Raw genomic sequence first — 23,581 nt, 5'->3', positions numbered from 1 at the left:
TAAGCTGCCCAATGAAGTCAGTGGCTCCTTGTCCATTTAAATGCCAATAAAAACCACTCTCTTTCAGCTGTAAGCCAAGTTTACAAATTTAAAAGGAAACTTATTCCATGATGGCAGCATGCTTAGGGTTGAAGTCTTACACAGCCAAATCTTAGGGGCCAACTGCAGCAGAATGAATAGCGACACAACTTGTGCCTGGCTAGGAGACACGGGCTGCCTCTCACACGTTCTCCATCACAGCTCCAAGCTGCCGCTGCTCAGCAGTCACTGCCAACACTGGCACCAGTTCAGTCTTCGTTATTTTCCTGTTTTTAGGTTTTCGCTTAGCTCGCCACAGAGAAAACAGTTTTAAAATGTGTGTGCACATTTCGCCAAGTCCTTATCAGTCCAGTTCCAACTCTTTGGACCACATTTTGTGCGACAAGTAACTTTTTATGGTAGCTTTTGTAATAAGTCAAATGTGAAGATCCTTCACCTTATTTTATGACGTTCGGTAAGAAATCTGTGGAGCTAAATAACAAGTACCGTGTGCTGTCTCCGGTGCCTCGGGGGTGGGAGTGAGAAGGGTGCTTCATTCATGAGAGATTCCACACGAGATATTTCCATGTAAGTAGCATGTTTACAAAATTACCTCTTCTGTACTTTGTAATCATGGGTAGCCCTCACCTATACAAAATGTGGGGGAATGGAGAGGCCCAATTCGTGACACTGTGTCTCAACACTCTTTTCTCGTGTTTGAAAGGTGATGTGAAAATAAAAAGAGAATTAATCCATGTTCATGTTCGTTTTGAAATCTTGTATTTTAAGAGCAACGAGCTTTGTAGTTATTTTTACAGCAACGAAGCAAATCACAGAGCACTGCAGACGACGAGAATAATTCGGACAATTTACTGTGTTATTTGTCACCTGCATAGTTTATTCTAAATACAGTGAAATACATTAAGGGGAGCAATACCAGGATCTGGGCCTGATAAATGTCCTGATAAATGTCTCAGACATTTGATATAAAAACTGTTAGATAAGAATAGGTCAGTTTTTCACTACCTGAGCTTCTTCAAAATTTAGTTTCAACTCTTGGCTCCTCTTCTATTAAACCCAACGAGGAAGCAATCCTCATGTAGCCTCACAGGTGAACTGCTACGTCCTTAAAACATCTCCCGTCTGCTCCAACGCTACTGTTTCCCAAGCGTTGCTTTTGAATGCTTCCATCTTATTTCCACAGTATGTGCCATCAGGGCAGCCCCCAGCCATTACAATGGAAAATCTTTTCATGCTAGACTGGGGAAATAAATAGTTGAGATTCCTTTCTCATCCACATCGGCCCCTAATAAAGCGGAGAGGTCAACAAAAATCCAGCAAGGAGGAGGAGAGCAGAAGAGCAAAGAAGCTGGAGACAGCAAAGCAAATCAACTGCCCAGATCACTCTAAAGGGAAGAAGTTAACCAGCTCAGTCACTCCCGAATTATGGCCAATTTTTCCAGCCTGAGTAAAATGTCCCTTTGCATCAGATCAACTTTGTACAACAGATCTGCCCCAAGACATGGCCAATTCACATTTTAATAATATATTGTAAGAGCAGGCAGGAGGCAACAAAGGCGAGGTGGAGTCCTCACCGAGAGTAAGGCAGCAGGACGCAGAAATAACTCCTTTGAACTGGAACTATTTCTTTAAAAATCATTTACTAAAACCACTGTTAGCCACCATTCGGAGACAGCTTACATACGTAGTTCAAACAAGTTAAAAATCAACATAACCTACATCACTTTTTAAAATGAAAGTGGAATGGCAGCACTCTCGTGTTATTGCTTAGAAAGCAGAGACAAGCTGAGAATCATTGCGTACTCCATACTGGCACAGGGAAAGCAGTGAAAAGCCCCCAGGAAGTAATAATCCCAAGGGTACTCAGGGTCATCAGTTAGCTTATTGCACGTGCAACTTGCTGACAAACTGTTCGCACAGACACCGCAACCTGTAACAGGTTCCTTACGATCACTGTGCTTCAGCTGCTGAAGAAAGCCTTTCCTCTCTCTCAAAATAAAAAACTCGTCCGACTGCTGCAACCCGAAGAAGGAACGGCAGGTGGGGCAGTGAGGGAAGACATACAGAAAAGAGGGAGAAACACAGCCAGTTATGGCCACTGCTGCCTGCTCCATCCTCATCTGGGGGCTCTGCAACTGCATCCACAAAGCAGGTCAACCTGCCAGTGGCTCCAGTCTTAAGGATGGCACACTGCTGTCCCAGGTAGAATCCTCCAGGAAAAAAAACTTCAGCACCGCCTAGGAAAGTGCTGCCCTTAGTCAAGCATGACTTTCCCCAGGAGTCCCTTGCGGAAAGTGTGGATAAACTCAGACGCTGCTGCGTTGTAGTTTGGTGCCTTCACGGTCACATTTCCTGCCGGGCAAAAGGACGGAGAAGACTGAATTACAGAACTGTCTGTGCCCATTGTGGCGATTACACAGGGCCCCCGGACGTTTGACGGTCTGTTGACCCTGTGCCACCACTGTGATTGCTTTCTTCTTTGCCACCAACCTGTTTCTTCTCATAGGTCATCACGGAGTCCAGACAGTTGTTAACATTAACAAATAATCAAGTTTATTTATAGGCATGAACAAGCTGATGGTTTCTGTTAATTTTCCTCGGTAGTTTCTTAAACTTAGTTCCTTAACTATCCTATACGTTCCTAACAACTTCAAACTGATTATCCCAACTATCTATCTGACTCCACCTAACAATTCCTTTCACTCCCTCACCACACAACTCAACCAACCCACAGACATAACCTCCCACCTCCTTCTTCAACTCCCAACTCTCAACTGACTTTCACACAACTCCCCCTCTAACCCCAACTCCCCCTATCAGTTTCCACTGGCCAATCATACAGTGGTGCCTCGCAAGACGAAATTAATCCGTTCCGCGAGTCTCTTCGTCTTGCGGTTTTCTCGTCTTGCGAAGCACGGCTATTAGCGGCTTAGCAGCTTAGCGGCTATTAACGGCTTAGCGGCTTTAAGAAAAAGGAAACAAACTCGCAAGAACTCGCAAGACGTTTCGTCTTGCAAAGCAAGCCCATAGGGAAATTCATCTTGCGGAACGACTCAAAAAACGGAAAACTCTTTCGTCTTGCGCGTTTTTCGTCTTGCGAGGCATTCGTCTTGCGAGGTACCACTGTATCACACTCATTTTAACCCTTATGACCCACCTAGGAGGCAAACGCCACACCCATCGTCACTATGTCGGAGCAACAGCAGCAGCACACAAAGGCGATCACCAAACCTTGCCTTCTGAGATGCAGGACATCAGGAAATGCCAGCGGACACAGGGGACCCTGGGTGCTTCTCTACATGTGTTTTACCTCTAGGCTGAACTCTTTCCACCCCAATTTGCAAAATTTCCAGGCGGACACCTTAACACAGCCTAAACAGCTGGTGGCCGGGAGAGAAGGACGGGGCTCACCTGTGCCAGTCAGTATTTTGATTTTTTGAGTCTTGCCCAGGCTCAGAGCGATGCTCTTAAGTACGCTCTCCACGTTATCCGAAGGACCATCCAGCCCATAATGTTCTACGTAACTGCATGGTCAAGGAACAAAAGGAGAGGTTTCTTTTTTAAAAAAACCAAAAACCCAGGAGACTCCCATATCCAGTGTTTCCAACCCCAACCAGGATTTTAAGGGATTGTCTCACCTGAATTGCTGTCGCTGGTTCAGTGTGTAAAGAAGGTAATCGGCAATGACGTCCTCGCCCACCAAGTGATCCTTGATCGCTCCTGGGTGAAAAATGGCCAGAGGGATTTGTGGCAGAGTTGGGCAGATCTATACCCACCAAGCATTGCCCTACGGCGAATGAGCAGCTGGAGATATCGTCAATAAGGCGCTCTAGTGCCCAAGCTGAGCCAGATGTTCATTTGGGCAAAGATGCAGTACACCCCCAAATCCTGGTTGGGCTGGGGTGCCAAGCATTGCAGAATCCAGGACTCCAAAGGGGTTTAAGTTAGCACATGATCCCTGCTTGCTCCTACTGTCTTTCAAGCTTCATATTAGTATGGGTCAGGATAAGTAAAAGTAAAGGGACCCCTGACCATTAGGTCCAGTCGTGACCGACTCTGGAGATGCGGCGCTCATCTCGCTTTATTGGCCGAGGGAGCCGGCGTACAGCTTCCGGGTCATGTGGCCAGCATGACTAAGCCACTTCTGGCGAACCAGAGCAACGCACGGAAACGCCGTTTACCTTCCCGCTCCGTATCTACTTGCACTTTGACGTGCTTTCGAACTGCTAGGTTGGCAGGAGCTGGGACTGAGCAACGGGAGCTCACCCCATCACAGGGATTTAAACTGCCGACCTTCTGATTGGCAAGTCATAGACTCTGTGGTTTAATCCACAGCGCCACCTGCGTCCCTCATGGGTCAGGATGCACAGGGCAATATGCAGAGCCATAGGCGAGGAACTAATACAGGAAGATGGTTCAAAGAGCCAGCCCTGGACTTGTGAGAAAGCCTCACAGCTGCAGGTTTGTTGTTGTTGTTTTATTATTTGAATTTCTATACCGTCCTATATCTCGTGGTCTCAGGGTGGTTCACAGAACAATGTGGAATGATGGAGGGTGTGCCTTGCTATTATGCTGTAGCAGCAGATTCCCAGATGGGATCAAAAGCCTAAGAATGCTCTGTACAGTGGTGCCCCGCAAGACGAACGCCTCGCAAGACGGAAAACCTGCTAGACGAAAGGGTTTTCCGTTTTGGAGGCGCTTCGCAAAACGAATTTCCCTATGGGCTTGCTTCGCAAGACGAAAATGTCTTGCGAGTTCCTGCGGGTTCCCCCCCCCCTTTTCCTAAGCTGCTAAGCCGCTTATCAGCTGATCCGCTGATAACCCGCTTTAACAGCTGATCGCTAAAAGCCGCTAAACCGCTAATAGCGCTAATCCGCTAAGCTGTCAATGGGCTTGCTTCGCAAGATGAAAAAACCGCTAGACGAAGAGAATCGCGGAACGGATTCTTTTCGTCTTGCGAGGCACCACTGTATTCTGCAAATTTTAAAAGTGTGTTTGCAACATCAAGCATAAAGCAAGGAATTCAACATCACAGTATTATGGTCACTTTGTCAGCACAAGCTGTTCTAGAGGGAGTCTCCTGAACCCCCAGAACTATTGGGGGGGCATGGGATGAGAGTGGAGGAAGCCGTATTGTGCTAGCATGACTTCTGCTGGCTTCCACCAGCACAACTCCTTAGTGGAATCTGAGCCAAATTGCATTGCTTTGTTCAGTAGTGGAGTCAAACAAAAGTCGCAATGCTATTATCACAAATATGATTTCTTTTTCAGTCTGTGGGCTAGAAAAGTTATAGCAGTCTGAATTATATAACATTTTAACATAATTCTTAAAAAATATTTCACTCATCACCCCAAAAGATTGAAATATATTCATTTTGCTCCCAAAAGTCCCATTCCCCCCCCCCCCCCATTTCAGACTTTTAAGAAAAAAGTTGGCTTTTCTGGTTCCCTGGCAATGGATCTTATGTGGCTATTTCCATCCCCTGCCTGGGGCATTGCTTGCTTAGCCAGCAAGGTCAATAACGTCCTTAGGAGGACAACCAAATTTAAGCACAAATTTGACCCACAGCTGTGAGGCATTCGCGAGTTTTTTTGCGGAGAAAGTCCTGTTGCTCCGCCGTGAGCTCCCTGCCAATTTAGATACAGTGACTGAACTGGAGGCCTCTCGACTGACTTCAGGTCCAGTGTTGGACCATTTCGATCGGATACTCCCTACTGATGTGGATAGATTCCTCCAAGTTGGTAGGCCCACCACCTGCCTCCTCGATCTGTGCCCGTCTTGGCTGATTAGGGAGTGTCCAGATGTTGTGCAGACCCCCCTGGTTGAAATTATCAATTTGTCCCTTGACACGGGGACATTCCCAGGGGAACTGAAGGAAGCAGTGGTGTGTCCACTCTTAAAAAAAACTTCATTAGATCCCTTAGACCTTTCCAATTACCGCCCAGTTTCAAATCTTCCATACCTGGGTAAGGTAATTGAGAGAGCGGTTGCTGAACAGCTTGGTAGGTTTCTGGAGGAAACATCGGCATTAGATCCATTTCAGTCCGGTTTCCGTCCTGGTTTTGGGACGGAGACGGCTCTGGTTGCCCTAACAGATGATCTCCGTAGACACCTGGATCGAGGCGGGTCAGGACTGCTGATCCTTTTAGATCATGATCTTCTGGACCACCGCCTCGCAGACGTGGGGATACAGGGCATAGCCCGTAACTGGTTGTGCTCTTTTATCTCTGGTCGGGGACAGAGGGTGGCACTAGGGAGGGAAATGTCATCGCGCCACTCCTTGGTGTGTGGAGTGCCGCAGGGCGCAATTCTCTCCCCGATGCTTTTTAACATCTTTATGCGCCCCCTTGCCCAGATTATCTGGAGCTTTGGGCTGGGCTGTCACCAATATGCTGATGACACTCAGCTCTATCTGCTGATGGATGGCCACACCGACTCGACCCCGAACACACTGACCAGATGCTTGGAAGCTGTGGCTGGATGGTTTCGTGGTAGCCGATTGAAACTAAATCCTTCGAAGACAGAGGTCCTATGGCTAGGTCGGGATGGCATGGGGATGAGGGACCAACTCCCTTCTCTTGCGGGGGCCCAATTAGTGCCATTGCCTTCCGTTAAGAGTTTGGGTGTAATCCTTGACGCCTCCCTTTCCATGGAGGCGCAGGTTACAGCAACAGCCAAGGCGACATTTTTCCACCTTCGCCGCATCAAGCAGTTGGTCCCTTACCTTTCCCGCCCCGACTTGACCACAGTGATCCATGCGATGGTCATCTCCAGGCTTGACTACTGCAATTCGCTCTATGCGGGGCTGCCCTTGAAGCTGTCCCAGAAACTCCAGCGGGTACAGAATGCTGCAGCGAGGCTTCTCACGGGGTCTCTGCCATGGGAGCATATTCACCCAGTGCTTTTCAAGCTGCACTGGCTCCCAGTGGAGTACAGGGTCAGATTTAAGGTGCTGCTTTTGACCTTTAAAGCCCTTCACGGCCTAGGACCCTCGTACCTACGGGACCGCCTCTCCCGGTATGCCCCACGGAGAGCCTCAAGGTCCATAAATAGCAACACCTTAGTGGTCCCGGGCCCTAAGGAAGTTAGATTGGCTTCAACCAGAGCCAGGGCCTTTTCAACTCTGGCTCCGGCCTGGTGGAACCCTCTGCCTCATGAGACCAGGGCCTTGCAGGATCTGATTTCTTTCCGCAGGGCCTGTAAGACAGAGTTGTTCCGCCTGGCCTTTGGCTTGGAGCCAATTTGATTCCCTCCCTCCCTCTCTCTCTCTCTCTTTTTCTTTCTTTTCCTTCTCCTCCTGCAATGAGGCTACATTTTAATATTTTAATGTTCCATTATTTTAATGTTGTATTTTATTTTTGTTTTTAAGTTGTAATCATTCTTCTTGTTTTTATTATTGTTTGTAAGCCACTCTGAGCCCGGCCTTGGCTGGGGAGGGCGGGGTATAAATAAAAAATATTATTATTATTATTATTATTGTTGAGCCCTTTGAGTTGCTGTTTTACAAAAGTGGTGCTTTATGAAAATAAAATAAAATTGCCTCTCCTACCCAGACCCCATAAGTAGCATATATGCACCGAGTCCTCTTACCGCAGAGCGCTAACTTCAGTCCTGTTTCCACACACCCAATCTGGGGAGACAGCACTCCAGGAGTATCCAGCAAGAACATGATGGGCCTTTCGCTCACCTGAAACATGGAGACATCTAACATCCTTTTGGGAAATGATGCTCTAAGAATACGCTTAAAAAATGGCTACCCAGCTCACTCGCAACGCTCAAGAACCAGTGCAGCCTTCTGAATAGAGGGGTCTTGCTTGAGGCAAGATCCAGATTCTCTAGAAACATCCAGCCTTGATTACTACAACAGTTTACACACACACACACAGTTGCTTTGGGAGACTTCAACTGATTCAGAACACAGCAGCCAGCCAGAGGCTCAACAGTGTATGAATATTGCAGCAATTCTTAAGAATTGTCACGGACTCAAAGTTTGCTGGTGAGCACAATTAAAACTAGTGCTGCTTCTGCCTCATCAATCCCTAATTAATCTGGGATCAGACAATCTGAATGACCAGCTGTAGTAACTGATCTCAGCAACTGAGATCTTCATTGGATCTCCAGCTTCCACTACCCATGGAGGTTAAGTGGGTTACTACAGGGGAAGGATTTTTTTTTCTTCTATAACTAAGACCCAACTGCAATTCTTTCCCCAAGGGAGGTCCACCTGGAATCTTCTCTATTATCTTTTAGCTGCCAGGGCTCACTTTGGTGCTGCTGATGCAGCAAAAACCACGTGGGAGGGAGCAGCTAGGAGTTACTGGTCTCTGCGGCTACAGCAGGTGCTGCGATTCTGTGGCCGTTTGACTTCACCCCTGGGGGTGCACTCCATTGTCCCTCGACACAGACAGATGCCAACTACAACTGCCAGAGAAAGTCTGTCCTGTTCATCCCAGCATTTTCTATATAGTTTGGGCTTTGTCTTCTTAGGGTGTTGAAAGGTTTGTGACTCCTGAAGATTTTCTGGAAGCTAAATTATGTAATTGGTTTAAAAAGCCTATTGGTGTGTATTTTTTTCTGCTGCTGTTTTGTATTTTTAGGAAGTTTATTATTTACTATTGATTTTATGTCTCTGCTTTCCTTCTTTTTTTCCAAATAATTTTTATTGCTTTTTTGTAACAACAACAAATAAAATAAATACTCTTACATTCAAAAATTTGTATGTCTTCTTATTTACCCTGTGCCTTATTGGGCCCGGACTTCCTTCCATCCCTTCAACGGTTTTCATGTCTCAAATCTTTTCTTACAGTTTCTTATTTACACTCCACCCACATCACAAGATTTACATTAATCCTGCTACAGTTTTTAAATTTACTCAAATCCTTTTCAAACTTTGCTTCTTTTTGGTTCCGAATCTTATAAGTCAATTTCGCCAATTCTATGTATTCAAACATTTTTGTCTGCCGCTCCATTAAAGTTGGGATTTCTTGGGATTTCCGTTTCTGAGCCACTAAGATTCACTGCGTACATGAATAGTTTGTAATCTTCCTTTTTTAATTCATCCCCTGTTATCCCTAGCAAAAATGCTTCTGGTTTCTTTGGGAAAGTGTATTTAAATAGTTTTTTCATTTCGTTATATATCATGTCCCAATATTTTTTCATTTTTTCACACATGTCTCTGCTTTCCTTCTAAGAAGCTCAGGGCAGTGTACCTGGGTCAACTCGCACCCATTCTATCCTCCCAACATCCAGTGAGATAAATTATGCTGAAAGATAGCAACTTGCCCAGGGGCCAGCTTAGTAAATCTCATGGCCAAGTGGGGATTTGAATCTGGGTCTCCCTGGCCCTAATCTGACACGCTGACCCATACACAAAAATGACACGCTGATTTTCTACTAAAAATTTTAAATTATTATCACCACCTGCCTCAAGCATTCCCAATTCATGTAAATAGGAAGATGTAACACAGATGTATGGAAGTGAGAGCTGGACCATAAAGAAGGCTGATCACCGAAGAATTGATGCTTTTGAATTATGGTGCTGGAGGAGACTCTTGAGAGTCCCATGGACTGCAAGAAGATCAAACCTATCCATTCTGAAGGAAATCAGCCCTGAGTGCTCACTGGAAGGACAGATCCTGAAGCTGAGGCTCCAATACTTTGGCCACCTCATGAGAAGAGAAGACTCCCTGGAAAAGACCCTGATGTTGGGAAAGATGGAGGGCACAAGGAGAAGGGGACGACAGAGGACGAGATGGTGGGACAGTGTTCTCGAAGCTACCAGCATGAGTTTGACCAAACTGCAGGAGGCAGTGGAAGACAGGAGTGCCTGGTGTGCTCTGGTCCAGGGGGTCACGAAGAGTCAGACACGACTAAACGACTAAACAACAACAACACAGGCGCTGTCTGTTGACTTGTATGTTTACATCCAACACAAATCTAACCAGACATAGAACCCACGTCTGCACACTTTGCAGGTCCGGCTTCTGTGAGCACAGAGGTTTTCCCTGCCACACTGGGAGGCTACATATTCATGGCAACACTACTCAAGCACTGCCATTTATCACTGACGAAATATCCATCTGTGATACATCCTTCGCTTTCATATACCCAGAAAAGGAGTCTTGCACTGCAGCCCCCCAGCCACTTCCCAATTTGTGGAAGGCCCGTCGCATTACCTGGATTCTGGTGAGAACTGCTCTGGTAATGCCTGGTGTCCCGCCAACCATGGAGGCTTTCCCTTTGGGTTGGGCAGATGGGAGAAAGGGGAGGGGGAGAGATCAGCAGTTACACGCAACATACAGAGTAGCTGTCAGCAGAATAGGTCCCTAGACCTTTTGGACCATAACTGTTGCCATGGAATCTGCTCACATGCACCAGTGCTATTGGTCCGATCCGAAGGAGCAAAACATACCTTTTCTGAGGTGCACCCTTCTCAGCGAATTGATGACTGATGATTTCCCCACATTTGGCACTCCAATGACCATGATGCAGCTCTCCACGTTCTGGAACCAAGCAGAAAGGCCAGAAGCGGTTTGTAGCCTTGCAAAAATAGCCGACAACGGCTGATGACAGAAGTACCGGTATATCCACAGAAATAAAGGGCAAATAGCTCAGCTGCCCCACTCCCTATCCCCCACCCCATCTTTCTGCCCCACAGCAGTTGATTGCAGCTGTTAATCTCCTGTCCTTATCCTGTGCTTGCAGAAATGGAACCGTTGTCATCAGGCTACAGTGGTACCTCGGGTTAAGTACTTAATTAGTTCCGGAGGTTAGTTCTTAACCTGAAACTGTTCTTAACCTGAAGCACCACTTTAGCTAATGGGGCCTCATGCTGCTGCCGTGCCGCCGGAGCCCGATTTCTGTTCTCAACCTGAAGCACAGTTCTTAACCTGAAGCACTATTTCTGGGTTAGCGGAGTATGTAACCTGAAGCGTATGTAACCTGAGGTACCACTGTACTTGTTGGGGGGGGGGGGCTAAAAATGTGTAACGCTGCACAGATGCGGACAGCGGTGGCTGCCTGTCGGGATGAAGGCGGGGGGCCCTGTTACAGTTTCCATCACTTCCCCAGAAAAGCTTCCCAGTGCTGCAGAGCGGGGACACCTGAGGCCGCCTCCTCCAGTGGTGGGGAGAAGCAGCAATTCCTCCTGTGACTTCTCAGGTGGGAGGGGGAAAGGAGGGAAAAAGGGGGAGGAGAAAGTGGGGGGGGGTGCAGGATGGGGGATAGTTTTCTGGGTAGAGACTGTAACTGTTCCCAGAACTCTATAAAATAATATTGAAAGGCGGTAGGAGGGTGTCAGGGAACTGACATCAGAGCGAGAGGCGGAGGCAGGGCTCCAGAGCGATGCCGGAGAGGGGACCAGCAGGGGGGGGAAGGAATTCAGCGTAACACCAGTAGAGAAGAGAGGGAGATGGAGGAAGTGGAGACAGCTCTCCAAGACCCTTCACCAGAGACTAGTGGAGAGAGCACTGACACGCCCCTGCCTTCCCCGTACTTGCGCAGACGAGTTCCGCGCAGGGAAAGTAGAAGGAGACTAGGCGTCAAACAGCTCATATGCTGGAAGAGGTTCAAGAAACGCCCACTGACGGATTCTGCAAGTGACTGACCGGTCACGGAGTGTGAGCTGTCAGCCAAGGCATGGTTGGCCAGGCAATATAACTAAAACTGAAGGCAACTTACGCACAAGTAACCCCCTTACAACCATTACAGAGGGCAAGCTGTGTTTCATGATCAGGATTCAATTGAGAGGCTTCATTAATTGGAAATCATTCAGCAAATAATCCTAGAATCTCCCCACCCCTTGCATGCTCCAGAACATAAATCGCATTTTTAAAATGCCATGTTAAATATTCTGTATTCAGGTGTGGAATCCCCTCATGATAATATCAACAGTACGCAGTGCCGGCAACTTTTCTTCAAGGAAAAAAAGCACAGACTACATACAATATGAGGGACGCAGGTGGCGCTGTGGGTTAAACCACAGGGCCTAGGACTTGCCGATCAGAAGGTCAGCGGTTTGAATCCCCACAACGGGGTGAGCTCCCGTTGCTCGGTCCCTGCTCCTGCCAACCTAGCAGTTTGCACCTCAAAGTGCAAGTAGATAAATAGGTACCGCTCCTGCGGGAAGGTAAACAGTTTTTCCGTGTGCTGCTCTGGTTCGCCAGAAGTGGCTTAGTCATGCTGGCCACATGACCTGGAAGCTGTACGCCGGCTCCCTCGGCCAATAAAGCAAGATGAGTGCCGCAACCCCAGAGTCGGCCACGACTGGACCTAATGGTCAGGGGTCCCTTTACCTTATATACAATATAACTGACCTCATCCCTCTGGTACCGTGGACTGTTGCTGATCAGTTCTGTGACATGGGGAATAATCTGCAAAGAAATACAATAGCAGTTTCAGTGGAACTATTGTTGGGGTGCTCTTGGCCCCTAAATGAGGGAGATCAACAGGACAACTGGTCCGTCTCTCTCTCTTTTTTTCAATCCCCCAAGTTTAATAAATCTGCTAAGAGACAAGGTCTCACCATTTCAGCCACTAACAAGCACAAGAAAGAAGCTTGATTTTAGGATACAAAACTTCCACTCCTAACCTACCTTACCAGAATGTAACTTTGCTCTGACAGCGAAGTAGTACCTTTTGGATATTTTCATCTTTCAGGCAATCCGTGAAGAGGACGTTCCTAAAACCTTGCTGTTCCAAACATTCTAGAATCCTCTATAAACATATAAAGAAGAGATTTATGAAATCAGGGAGTGTGAAGAAGGTGAGAGTTATTTATACTGTTTATTTATAAAGAATGTGTATCTTGCCTTTATTCACAAAGTAGATACAAGGCAGCTGACAACTTAGCTCAAAAGAATAGAACAATTTAAAATCCAGTGAAGGAACAGTATAAAACAATAAAGCGGAGACAGAAAAAGAAAGGGGGAGAACCCATGTCAAAAAAGAACTTTGAAATGTACCTTTAGCTAGAAAATGTCCAATGGAATAAATCAGTTTTAAGTCTTCTCTCAATGCAACTGCAGTTGCCTGGGGAGGTGATTTCATAGACCGGACACTGATGGAGAAAGCCTTTTCTCCAGTCCTCACCTGCTGAACCTCAGTCAGCATGAGGCAGCAAGAAGGGCCAGAGAAAATATGAATTTTCTTTCTGTCTTGCCTCATGATTCAGAAGAAATCCCAAGACAATTTACATTAAAATTAAGTTCCAAGATCCCCAGTTGGAAAACTCATGCTGCTGTTTCTCAGCCTGTGAATTTGTTAGTGGGTTTGTCAAAGTGACAAATGCAGAAAGAACCTACTTGGGTCTCACCTGTTTGTGGGTTAGGTCTGCCAGATCCATTTTGTTCAACAATAATAAGTGTGGGCGGATACCTAAGGCTTCCTGCAACTGAGGGTTCCGGCCTGAGAGTGGGATGTGCATGTGCTAAGGAGCCAAAAAGAGACGAGAAAAGCAGTAGCAACCTAGTGTACATTTAGAAAAACCAAAATCTTTAAAAATCTAACTTATCTTCTGCTTGACTTCCTTCCCCTCTCCCTTCTGCAGTTACTTATTTCATATCCTTTTATTACTGCATATACAATTCAAATATATTTATACATTTCCCCCTTATCCTTTCCTTAGTTATCTCTTACTGCCCGTGTTTATATCAATCATATTGTTTATAATATGTCCTCAATTAATCAATAATTTCCCCCCGTTCTGTTTTTAAAAGTCTCTCTTCTTCTTGATTTCTTATTCTTCTGGTGAGTTTCGCCATTTTTGCATATTCCATTAATTTTAATAGATGAAGACTTTCTTGTTCAAACAGACTTTTGGCAACTGACTGCTTTTAATGAAAAGGCTGCTGCAGTGCTGTTTTTAATGTAATTACATACTTGTATGGTTTTAAGAGATCTTACATCTAAAAGTCTATTAATGTATCTATCCATCTACCTATAACTTTAATTCTATAAATGTTTGGTTTTTTTATTCTTATTTTCCTACATTCTTAGCTTTTCTTATGTTTAGCTGTAAGTCATCATAAGTTGTTCTCAGGGAAAATGGTGGCAGCGGGGGTGGAATAACAACAACAACAATGGCAACCAGCCAACTGAAATGCCCTCCCATCAGATATCAAGAAAATAAACCACTATCTGACTTTTAGAAGACATCTGAAGGCAGCCCTGTTTAGGAAAGTTTTTAATGTTTGAAGTTTTATTCTGTTTTTGATGTTCTGCCTAAAGCTACCCAGAGTGGCTAGGGAAACCCAGCCAGATGGGCGGGGTAGAAATAATAATAATAATAATAATAATAATAATAATAATAATTTATTATAAATGGAAACAAGCCAACACAGTGAAGCTGCATGAAGATTGTTAACTCTGTGAGGGGATAAAACTGCAGTGCCCAGGAATTATTTCTAAGGGAAAGGATGTGTTTTAATGGGTGAGGCTTGTATGCATGCTGATCCCCACAAAAGGATATGCGGGCATCGTGAACCTCCAGTAAACAGTCGACCACTCGCAGGCGTTTCTGCATATCCTTCAGCCCTACAAAAAAATCGGGAAAAGGACTTTCGTATCAAATTTGAAGAGGCAGATTGGAATAGTCTATATGACAAACCCCCCACTAAAATCAATATCAGCCAGTATTTGAGTAAATTCTTTTAAGCTAATACATAGATAGAATTTAACACCCATAATACTCAGCTATATAGACAAAACATCCTCTGCAGCATGCTGGAGAGGTTGGAAGGTAATAGGCATGATTTTTCATATGCAGTGGACATGTGAACTAGTGCAACTGTTTTGGCAAAGGGTATTCACAGAAATAAGCAAAATTACAAGTCAGGTGTACAATGCAACCCATTCCAAAGTTTCTTAACAATTTAAAAAGATACTCAGATTAAATTATTGCACAAGGAACTTTTCACTTTTCTTTTGGTAACGGCACAACTTCTCACAGCAAATAAAAAATGGGGAAAACTTGATCATCTACATATCATATAATGGACAATTGCTTTATCTGAGAAGCTAAGAGATCACACCCCATAGCTGTCAACCTTCCTTTTTTTTGCGGGAAATTCCCTTATTCCAGCGCCATTTCCCACTGCTATCCTGGATTGTTAGATATCCCATAGACTGTCCCTGGGACACGTGAGGCTGCTGATCCCTTATTTTCGAGGCTGCTGATCCCTTATTTTCAAATCTGAAAGTTGACAGCTATGTCACGCCCCCTGAATATGGTCTGAAGCTCAACCTCAAAAAAACTAAGATCATGGCCACTGGGCCCATCACCTCCTGGCAAATAGAAGGGGAAGAAATGGAGGCAGTGAGAGATTTGGCTTTCTTGGGCTCCATGATCACTGCAGATGGTGACAGCAGCCACGAAATTAAAAGACGCCTGCTTCTTGGGAGAAAAGCAATGACAAACCTAGACAGCATCTTAAAAAGCAGAGACATCACCTTGCCAACAAAGGTCCGTATAGTTAAAGCTATGGTTTTCCCAGTAGTGATGTATGGAAGTGAGAGCTGGACCATAAAGAAGGCTGATCGCTGAAGAATTGATGCTTTTGAATTATGGTGCTGGAGGAGACTCTTGAGAGTCCCATGGGCTGCAAGAAGATCAAACCGATCCATGCTGAAGGAAATCAGCCCTGAGTGCTCACTGGAAGGACAGATCCAGAAGCTGAGGCTTCAATACTTTGGCTACTTCATGAGAAGAGAAGACTCCCTGGAAAAGACCCTGATGTTGGGAAAGATGGAGGGCACAAGGAGAAGGGGGCGACAGAGGACGAGATGGTGGGACAGTGTTCTCGAAGCTACCAGCATGAGTTTGACCAAACTGCGGGAGGCAGTGGAAGACAGGAGTGCCTGGCATGCTCTGGTCCAGGGGGTCACGAAGAGTCAGACACGACTAAACAGATATTCAAGCAAACAAGCCCTCCTGGCTCAGAAGGGCTTTGAGCCACGCCACAGAGACGCCTCGGCCTAGAGAGGCCACGGCCCTGGTTTCTACCGGAAGTCCGGCCTGCGCGCTACTTTCCCCCCCCCCCCCGCTCCCCACCCGAGTGGAAACCGGCCCAACGTGCCTCTCGCCATGTGCCCGGGGAACCAGTGGGCCACATCTCGGCCGCCGTAGTCGAACCGCTCCCGCCAGCCTCGGAGCGGCGCCCGCAAGAGAGACGTGAGCCGCATGTCCGCCTCTTTCGGCCTCTCTTGGCAATTGCCTGTCAGGCGTCTATACGCACTTCCGGTAGAGAGGCCCGATTTTGTTTCTACGGCAACGGAACAAAGGCCCCGCCCCACCAATCCGAGAGAGGGGCGGGTCTCTGTGACGTCAGCGGTGGGGAACGGATGCCTGCCGGCGCTCCCATAAGGCTCCCGTAAGGCACCCCAGGCCGCATGCGCAGAACGAAGAGTGGGGCCCGTCGCTGAGGCAGGTAGGGGAGCAAGGCTTAAGCGTTCTGACCCGCAAGGGTTGTACACGTGTTTGACGCAAACGTGTGAACGCACCTTTCTGCGTAGTTTGGCTCGAAAATACCGTGTATTTTTTGAGGGTGGGGATACAGACCTCGTGGTCCTTGCTGAGCCCTAGAATTCCACGGAGTAGGCTGATCGCTGCATTCAGGCAGTATTTTATTTATTGTTGTTAGAGAGTATTGGGAAATGATATATAATGAATTGAAAAAAATGTTTAAAAGTAACTTCCCCAAAAAACAGAGTCCTTTTCATTGGGCATATAATTCAGAAGGAAATTCCCAGGGGTCAAAAAAGATTATTTATGTATACTGCTACTGCAGCCCGTGTTTTGTTAGCCCCAAAATGGAAAACGAGCGAGGTCCCAACCAAAGAAGAATGGCAACTTAAATTGATGGAATACGCGCAGCTTGCAAATTTAACTTATGGAATGAGAGAAAAAGAGGAATATACCTTTAAAGAAGACTGGGAAATGTTTACTGATTATATGGGTGAAAACTGTGTTTATTTAACAACACTGGTAGCATTAAGATAAATTCAACAGTGTAAATGAATTTTGATGGACGTAACAATGGATCACCAAATAGTTTAGTTCATGTAAAATATGCAGGGATGTGGCGCTGTGGGTTAAACCACAGTGCCTAGGACTTGCCGATCAGAAGGTTGGCGGTTCAAATCCCCGTGAAGGGGTGCTGCTCCCGTTGCTCAGTCCCTTCTCCTGCCAACCTAGCAGTTCGAAAGCACATCAAAGTGCAAGTAGATAAATAGGGACCGCTCTGGCAGGAAGGTAAATGGCGTTTCCGTGCACTGCTCTGGTTCGCCAGAAGCGGCTTAGTCATGCTGGCCACATGACCCGGAAGCTGTCTGCGGACAAACGCCGTCTCCCTCAGCCTATAGAGCGAGATGAGCACCGCAACCCCAGAGTCGGTCATGACTGGACCTAATGGTCAGGGGTCCCTTTACCTTTACCTTTATGGTTTATAATAATAATAATAATAATTTATTATTTATACCCCGCCCATCTGGCTGAGTTTCCCCAGCCACTCTGGGCGGCTCCCAATCAGTGTTAAAAACAATACAGCATTACATATTAAAAACTTCCCTGAACAGGGCTGCCTTAAGATGTCTTCTGAATGACAGGTAATTCTTTATCTCTTTGACATCTGATGGGAGGGCGTTCCACAGGTCGGGCGCCACTACCGAGAAGGCCCTCTGCCTGGTTCCCTGTAGCCTCACTTCTCGCAATGAGGGAACCGCCAGAAGGCCCTCGGCGCTGGATCTCAGTGTCCGGGCTGAACGATGGGGGTGGAGATGCTCCTTCAAGTATACAGGACCGAGGCCGTTTAGGGCTTTAAAGGTCAGCACCAACACTTTGAATCGTGCTCGGAAACGTACTGGGAGCCAGTGCAGATCTCTCAGAACCGGTGTTATGTGGTCCCGGCGGCCACTCCCAGTCACCAGTCTAGCTGCCGCATTCTGGATTAATTGCAGTTTCCGGGTCACCTTCAAAGGTAGCCCCACGTAGAGCGCGTTGCAGTAGTCCAAGCGTGAGATAACCAGAGCATGCACCACTCTGGCGAGACAGTCCGCGGGAAGGTAGGGTCTTAGCCTGCGTACCAGGTGGAGCTGGTAGACAGCTGCCCTGGACACAGAGTTAACCTGCGCCTCCATGGACAGCTGTGAGTCCAAAATGACTCCCAGGCTGCGCACCTGGTCCTTCAGGGGCACAGTTACCCCATTCAGGACCAGGGAATCCTCCACACCTGCCCGCCTCCTGTCCCCCAAAAACAGTACTTCTGTCTTGTCAGGATTCAACCTCAATCTGTTAGTCGCCATCCATCCTCCAACTGCCTCCAGACACTCACACAGGACCTTCACCGCCTTCACTGGTTCTGATTTGAAAGAGAGGTAGAGCTGGGTATCATCCGCATATTGATGGACACCCAGCCCAAACCTCCTGATGATCTCTCCCAGCGGCTTCATATAGATGTTAAAAAGCATGGGGGAGAGGACGGAACCCTGAGGTACCCCACAAGTGAGGGCCCAAGGGTCTGAACACTCATCCCCCACCACCACTTTCTGAACACGGCCCAGGAGGAAGGAGCGGAACCACTGTATAACAGTGCCCCCAGCTCCCAGCCCCTCTAGGCGGTCCAGAAGGATGTTATGGTCGATGGTGTCAAAGGCCGCTGAGAGATCCAGCAGAACTAGGAAACAGCTCTCACCTTTGTCCCTAGCCCGCCGGAGATCATCAACCAGCGCGACCAAGGCAGTTTCAGTCCCATGGTGAGGCCTGAATCCCGATTGGAAGGGATCCAAATGGTCCGTTTCCTCCAGGCGTGCTTGGAGTTGTTCAGCAACCACCCGCTCAATCACCTTGCCCAAGAATGGAAGATTTGAGACTGGGCGATAGTTGGCCAAATTGGCCGGGTCTAAAGATGTTTTTTTAAGAAGCGGTTTAATGACCGCCTCTTTCAGCGGGTCTGGGAAGGCTCCCTCACAGAGGGAAGCATTCACCACCCCGCAAAGCCCATCGCCCAGCCCTTCCCGGCTCGCTTTTATCAGCCAGGATGGGCAAGGATCAAGAAGACAGGTGGTCGGTTTCACTCGTCCAAGCAGCCTGTCCACATCCTCGGAGGTAACAGATTGGAATTGATCCCATATAACAGGACCAGACAGAACTCTAGCACTCTCCCGCCCTGGCCCTGCTCCCACTGTGGAGTCTACTTCCTTCTGAATCTGAGCGATTTTATCTGCAAAAAACTTTGCAAAAGCATTGCAGGAGATCTTGGGGTCCCTACCAGGCCCCGGTGGTACAGGTGGTTCCGATAAACTGCGAACCACCTGAAAAAGTCTCCTGCTGCTGTTTTCTGCAGATGCAATGGAGGCGGCGAAGAAGGCCCTCTTCGCCGTCGCCATTGCCACTTGGTAGGCTCGACGTTGAGCTCTAACCCGTGTCCGGTCTGATTCAGAATGAGTTTTCCGCCACCGGCGCTCTAGCCGTCTCAACGATTGTTTCATCACCCTCAGCTCCGGGGAGAACCACGGGGCTGTCCGGGCTCCATGCAATCGGAGAGGGCGCTTCGGAGCCAGACAGTCAATAGCCCTGGTTAACTCCGCATTCCAGCGTGCCACCAGGGAATCAGCTGAAAGGCCATCAACTTGGGATAAAGCATCCCCTACCACTCTCTGGAAGCCAATTGGATCCATTAAGTGGCGGGGGCGGACCATCCGAATCGGTCCCACCTCCCTGCGGAGGGGAAGGGTTGCGGAGAAGTCCAGTTGCACCAGGAAGTGATCTGACCATGGCACTTCTTTTGTTTCGCTTTTAGTTAATGTCAGATCACCAACATCCGTAGAGGTAAACACCAAGTCTAAGGCATGTCCGTGGCTATGAGTTGGGCCAGACTTATTCAGGGACAGCCCCATGGAGGCCATGCTTTCCACGAAGTCCCGAGCTGCCCCTTGTAAGGTCGTGTCGGCATGGATGTTAAAATCCCCCAGGACAACCAAGCTAGGTGTCTCCAGGAGTATATCCGCCACGACCTGAAGCAGCTCGGGCAGGGAATCCTTGGTGCAGCGGGGAGGTCGGTACACCAGTAGGAATCCTGTACTGCCCCTATTGCCCAACTTCCAGAACATGCACTCAGAAAACTGGGTCTTCCCAATAGGACGCCTGGTGCAGACTAATGACTTCCTAAAAATCGCTGCAACCCCCCCTCCCCGCCCACATGACCTGGGTTGCTGTGCGTAAGAGAAACCTGGTGGGCAAGCAGCGGCAAGGACAGGCCCATCTGCCTCATCCAACCAGGTCTCTGTCACACATGCCAGGTCAAATCCTCCATCCACAATCAGGTCGTGGATGGCAGTGGTTTTATTCATCATTGACCTGGCATTGCACAGCAACACTTTCAGGTCATGTGGGTTTCCCTTGCTGATTACTGTATCCTTCCGGTCAGGACCAGACCTGGAGGCAGGGATAGTCCTCAAACAACGACTAAACCTGCCTCCTCGGTAATGACATGGTCTGGTCTTAGCATAACTCCTCCTCCTGCAAAATGAACCACAGAAAGAGAAGAAATCATTGATTTAAGGTTGTTTAAATGAATATTTTGAAATGTAAATTGGACAATGTAATTGAAAAATTAATAAAAAAAATTTATACACAAACACACACATATAATTTCGAATGGTGGCTTGCTTATAGGGCTTTCACCACACAGGTGCCAAAGTACGGCTAAGCAACAACCAAGCTGTGCCTAATCCAAAGTTTCTTTCTGTCCCCAACCTCAGAATGAGCAGTGAAGAGGCACCATCGGGGGCCCCCCAGGAAGAGGCAGCTGCAGACTTTGCAGCTGCAGAGGTTCCAGATGTGGAGGTTCCAGCTGTGGAGGTTCCAACTGTGGAGATTCCAGCTGTGGAGGTTGCAAAGGTGCCCGTCGAGGAACATGCCGTTCACATCCCGACATCACTGCCACCACCTTCCCCCAGTGGAGAGCGAGAATGGGGCGCCAGCCAGCGCACAGGCTGGCTCCTAGACCTGCTGGATGATGTCCGCTATCTCATCTCCTGCACCAACTGGTACTAGCAGCTCTCTGTGCCCCCCGCCTTCTGCCAACATGAGCCGGCGCAACTGACAGGCCTTGGCCCAGCCTCACCATCTCAACAGAGCAGCGGCACCCACCTTGAGGAAAAGCGCCTGCAAGATCTGTGATTAAAGGTCTGGGGTGGGGAAAGAAATCTTTTTCGACATTCTTTGTGTGGGAAACTCGATTGTCCTTTTGAGTTGCCTTGTGGCCACTTGGTGCAATTCTAATAATGTTCCCTTCGCTTCCTGTGTAAACTGCTGTTAAGCTTTGGGCAACATCCTGATTCTAGCCCGGCTAATTCTGTGCTGTAATCCCAAGAACCGCTCTGTTAGGGGGAAAACAAAAGCAACAGAAGTCGCAGGTAACCTGCTTGGTCATGCATAATATGCTCGGATGAAGGTAGAGGTAGCTGCCCCATATGCTAAGTGCGCTGATGTTTGATGGAGCATGTACACAACACACGGGCAAGTGCTTTATCTGTGAGTGCCATTATGTCTGTCCAATGCCAATGTCAGTCTCTCTCATCCTGGTAAACCCCACTAGTGATGGGTCTTAACCTTCTTCCTCACTACTGTAGCGTACTTTTAACAGACCAAACATGGCAAGAGGAATACGAACTATATCACAGCGCTTTAACAATGAGAAGTGCAATGCTGTAACTTTGATTTTATGGGTGAACAGTGGGGAGCACAATTTAACCTCTAGGCTAGTGTTTCCTGTGAGTCACAAAGCGCATAAAAGTGGGTCGCAGGCTATATAAGCCAACCCAAAATCATAACAGAGCTACCTCGGTTTAAGAACAGTCCGGCTTAAGAACGATCTGGTTTACAAACTCTGCAAAACTGGAAATAGTGTCTCAGATTAAGTTTGTAAACCGAGGTACTACTGTACTGCTTTAATCCTTAACCGGTATGACACATACCTTTTCAAACCTGTTGTTTTATTGACACCAGTAACTGAGTCTTGGGAATCTTTCTGACGGCAGATAGCAGATCTAGGAACAGTTGTTTTGACTACAGCTGCCCACTTCTGATGTGCAGGTACCAAAAGCAGCAACTACTGTACATATCAGAGGCAAGCTATAGTAGTCACTCAAAACAACTCCATGTACGAGGACCTCGTAATGAACTGTCACCAAATCTGTCACTAGGCTTAGTTAATAGTTAAGCCAAAGGTGATTTGAAATTTGCTTAGTCAAAATTTTCCCATTACTTTCCTGCTGGAAAAAACCAGAGAAGTTTGAGTGACATCGCTCTGATGTCACAAAGCTGTTTTTGTACAGATGCAACTCATTGAACTCACATGTGATAGATAGGACCTTCAAAAATTAATATTTGGAGGTGAGGTTATCTAAATTTTGGCTTCATGTGACCAAAATTACTCAGTTATCATTGAGTATCCTGAGCCTGCTGGTGAAGCAGTATCTGTGCTGCTGCCATTTTGTGGCTCGCATCTTTGCAATAAGGGTTTCCCAGCAATTATTGCTATGAAGACAAAGCACAGTAGCAGGTGATGAGTCAGTAATCTGAGGCTGTGTCTGACCGCCATCAAACCCTGCATTGACTTACATCTGCAGAATGCATGCTCAACAAGCCCATTGTCAGTCCTACAACCTCCTTTAGGTGCAACCATAAAAGTCCCTGTGCTCCCTCGAAAACTCTGTTGGACACACATTAAGGATGCAATGGAGGCAGCAAAGAATGTCTTTGTCGCCTTCACTGCCACTGAGGAGGATCAATAATGAGTTGAAGTTATTGGTTTTTAAATCCCATCATGCTGGGTACCAGCCTCTTCCAAAAGTTAACTTGTAGAGCACAATCTTGTTCATGTTTAATTAAAAATAAAACCTGCTAAGGAACTTTTCAAGCATCATCAAAACGTCAGTGTGAGACTACCTTTTGTTTGCTTGTAGCTTCTAACAGTTTAATTTCATGCTAAACGATTAGCTCAAATTTGATCCACATTTGCTCAAAAACGCAAGACTTCTCTCCACCTTAATCTTCCGAACTTGTTTCCTCATAGCAACTAATACTTCCCCAGAGCTTGTCTTCTTCTCTGCATTTTCTATCAACTGCAGGTTTAACACAGTGGGAAGCAAAAATTTCCCTACTTTGAAAAGACAAGGAATCTTTTTCTCCTTCCACGTCCTTTGCCTTCTATATTCGTGGGACCCAAGCATCACTTGTCAAAATACTGTTCCTTCCCCTGCAATTTGCCAAGGACTATTGAACACAGTGTCTTGCTCTCTAAAGATGCATGGTTCCCAGGTCCCTACAGCAGGGGGCCAGTCCACTATCCCTCAGACCTTGTGGGGGGCTGGACTATATTTATTGGGGGGGGGGATTAACAAATTCCTATGCCCCACAGATAACCCAGAGATGCATTTTAAATAAAAGCACACATTCTACACATGTAAAAACACCAGGCAGGCCCCACAAATAACCCAGAGATGCATTTTAAATAAAAGGACACATTCTACTCATGTAAAAAC

General features: G+C 47.1%; 1 protein-coding gene and 1 long non-coding RNA gene across 3 annotated transcripts in view; one reads left to right on the top strand and one right to left on the bottom strand.

The window, feature by feature from the left end:
* Positions 1-781: 781 nt before the first annotated feature.
* MTG1 (mitochondrial ribosome associated GTPase 1) lies at positions 782-16,247 on the bottom strand. The gene is made up of 11 exons (XM_079975425.1): positions 16,114-16,247; positions 14,509-14,572; positions 13,353-13,458; positions 12,674-12,754; positions 12,355-12,411; positions 10,452-10,542; positions 10,216-10,277; positions 7,631-7,727; positions 3,678-3,759; positions 3,451-3,563; positions 782-2,391 (listed from the first exon to the last, which is right to left on the bottom strand). The coding sequence occupies exons 1-11, from the start codon at positions 16,217-16,219 to the stop codon at positions 2,294-2,296; spliced, it is 957 nt and encodes a 318-aa protein (XP_079831551.1). The 5' UTR covers positions 16,220-16,247; the 3' UTR covers positions 782-2,293.
* Positions 16,248-16,325: 78 nt separating this feature from the next.
* Positions 16,326-23,581, top strand: part of LOC307215809 — a 275,531-nt gene continuing 268,275 nt past the window's right edge. For both annotated transcript variants that reach the window (XR_013838621.1, XR_013838622.1), the window contains exons 1-2: positions 16,326-16,464; positions 20,795-23,377. This is a non-coding gene — a long non-coding RNA (uncharacterized lncRNA). The remainder of the gene's footprint in view (positions 16,465-20,794; positions 23,378-23,581) is intronic.

Source organism: Podarcis cretensis (genome assembly GCF_951804945.1).
Source record: "Podarcis cretensis genome assembly, chromosome: 5".
Taxonomy (NCBI): Eukaryota; Metazoa; Chordata; class Lepidosauria; order Squamata; family Lacertidae; genus Podarcis; species Podarcis cretensis.
The sequence above is the reverse complement of the archived record's forward strand: the minus strand, read 5'-3'. Positions and strand labels throughout refer to the sequence as shown.

Coding starts and splice junctions, on each gene's coding strand:
- MTG1 (XM_079975425.1), bottom strand. CDS start 16,219: ATGCGGCTCACGTCTCTCTTGCGGGCGCCGCTCCGAGGCTGGCGGGAG. Junction 14,573..16,113: donor CCCCGGGCACATGGCGAGAG/GCACGTTGGGCC, acceptor ATTTTTTTGTAG/GGCTGAAGGATATGCAGAAA. Junction 2,392..3,450: donor CAAAATACTGACTGGCACAG/GTGAGCCCCGTC, acceptor TTTGCCCGGCAG/GAAATGTGACCGTGAAGGCA.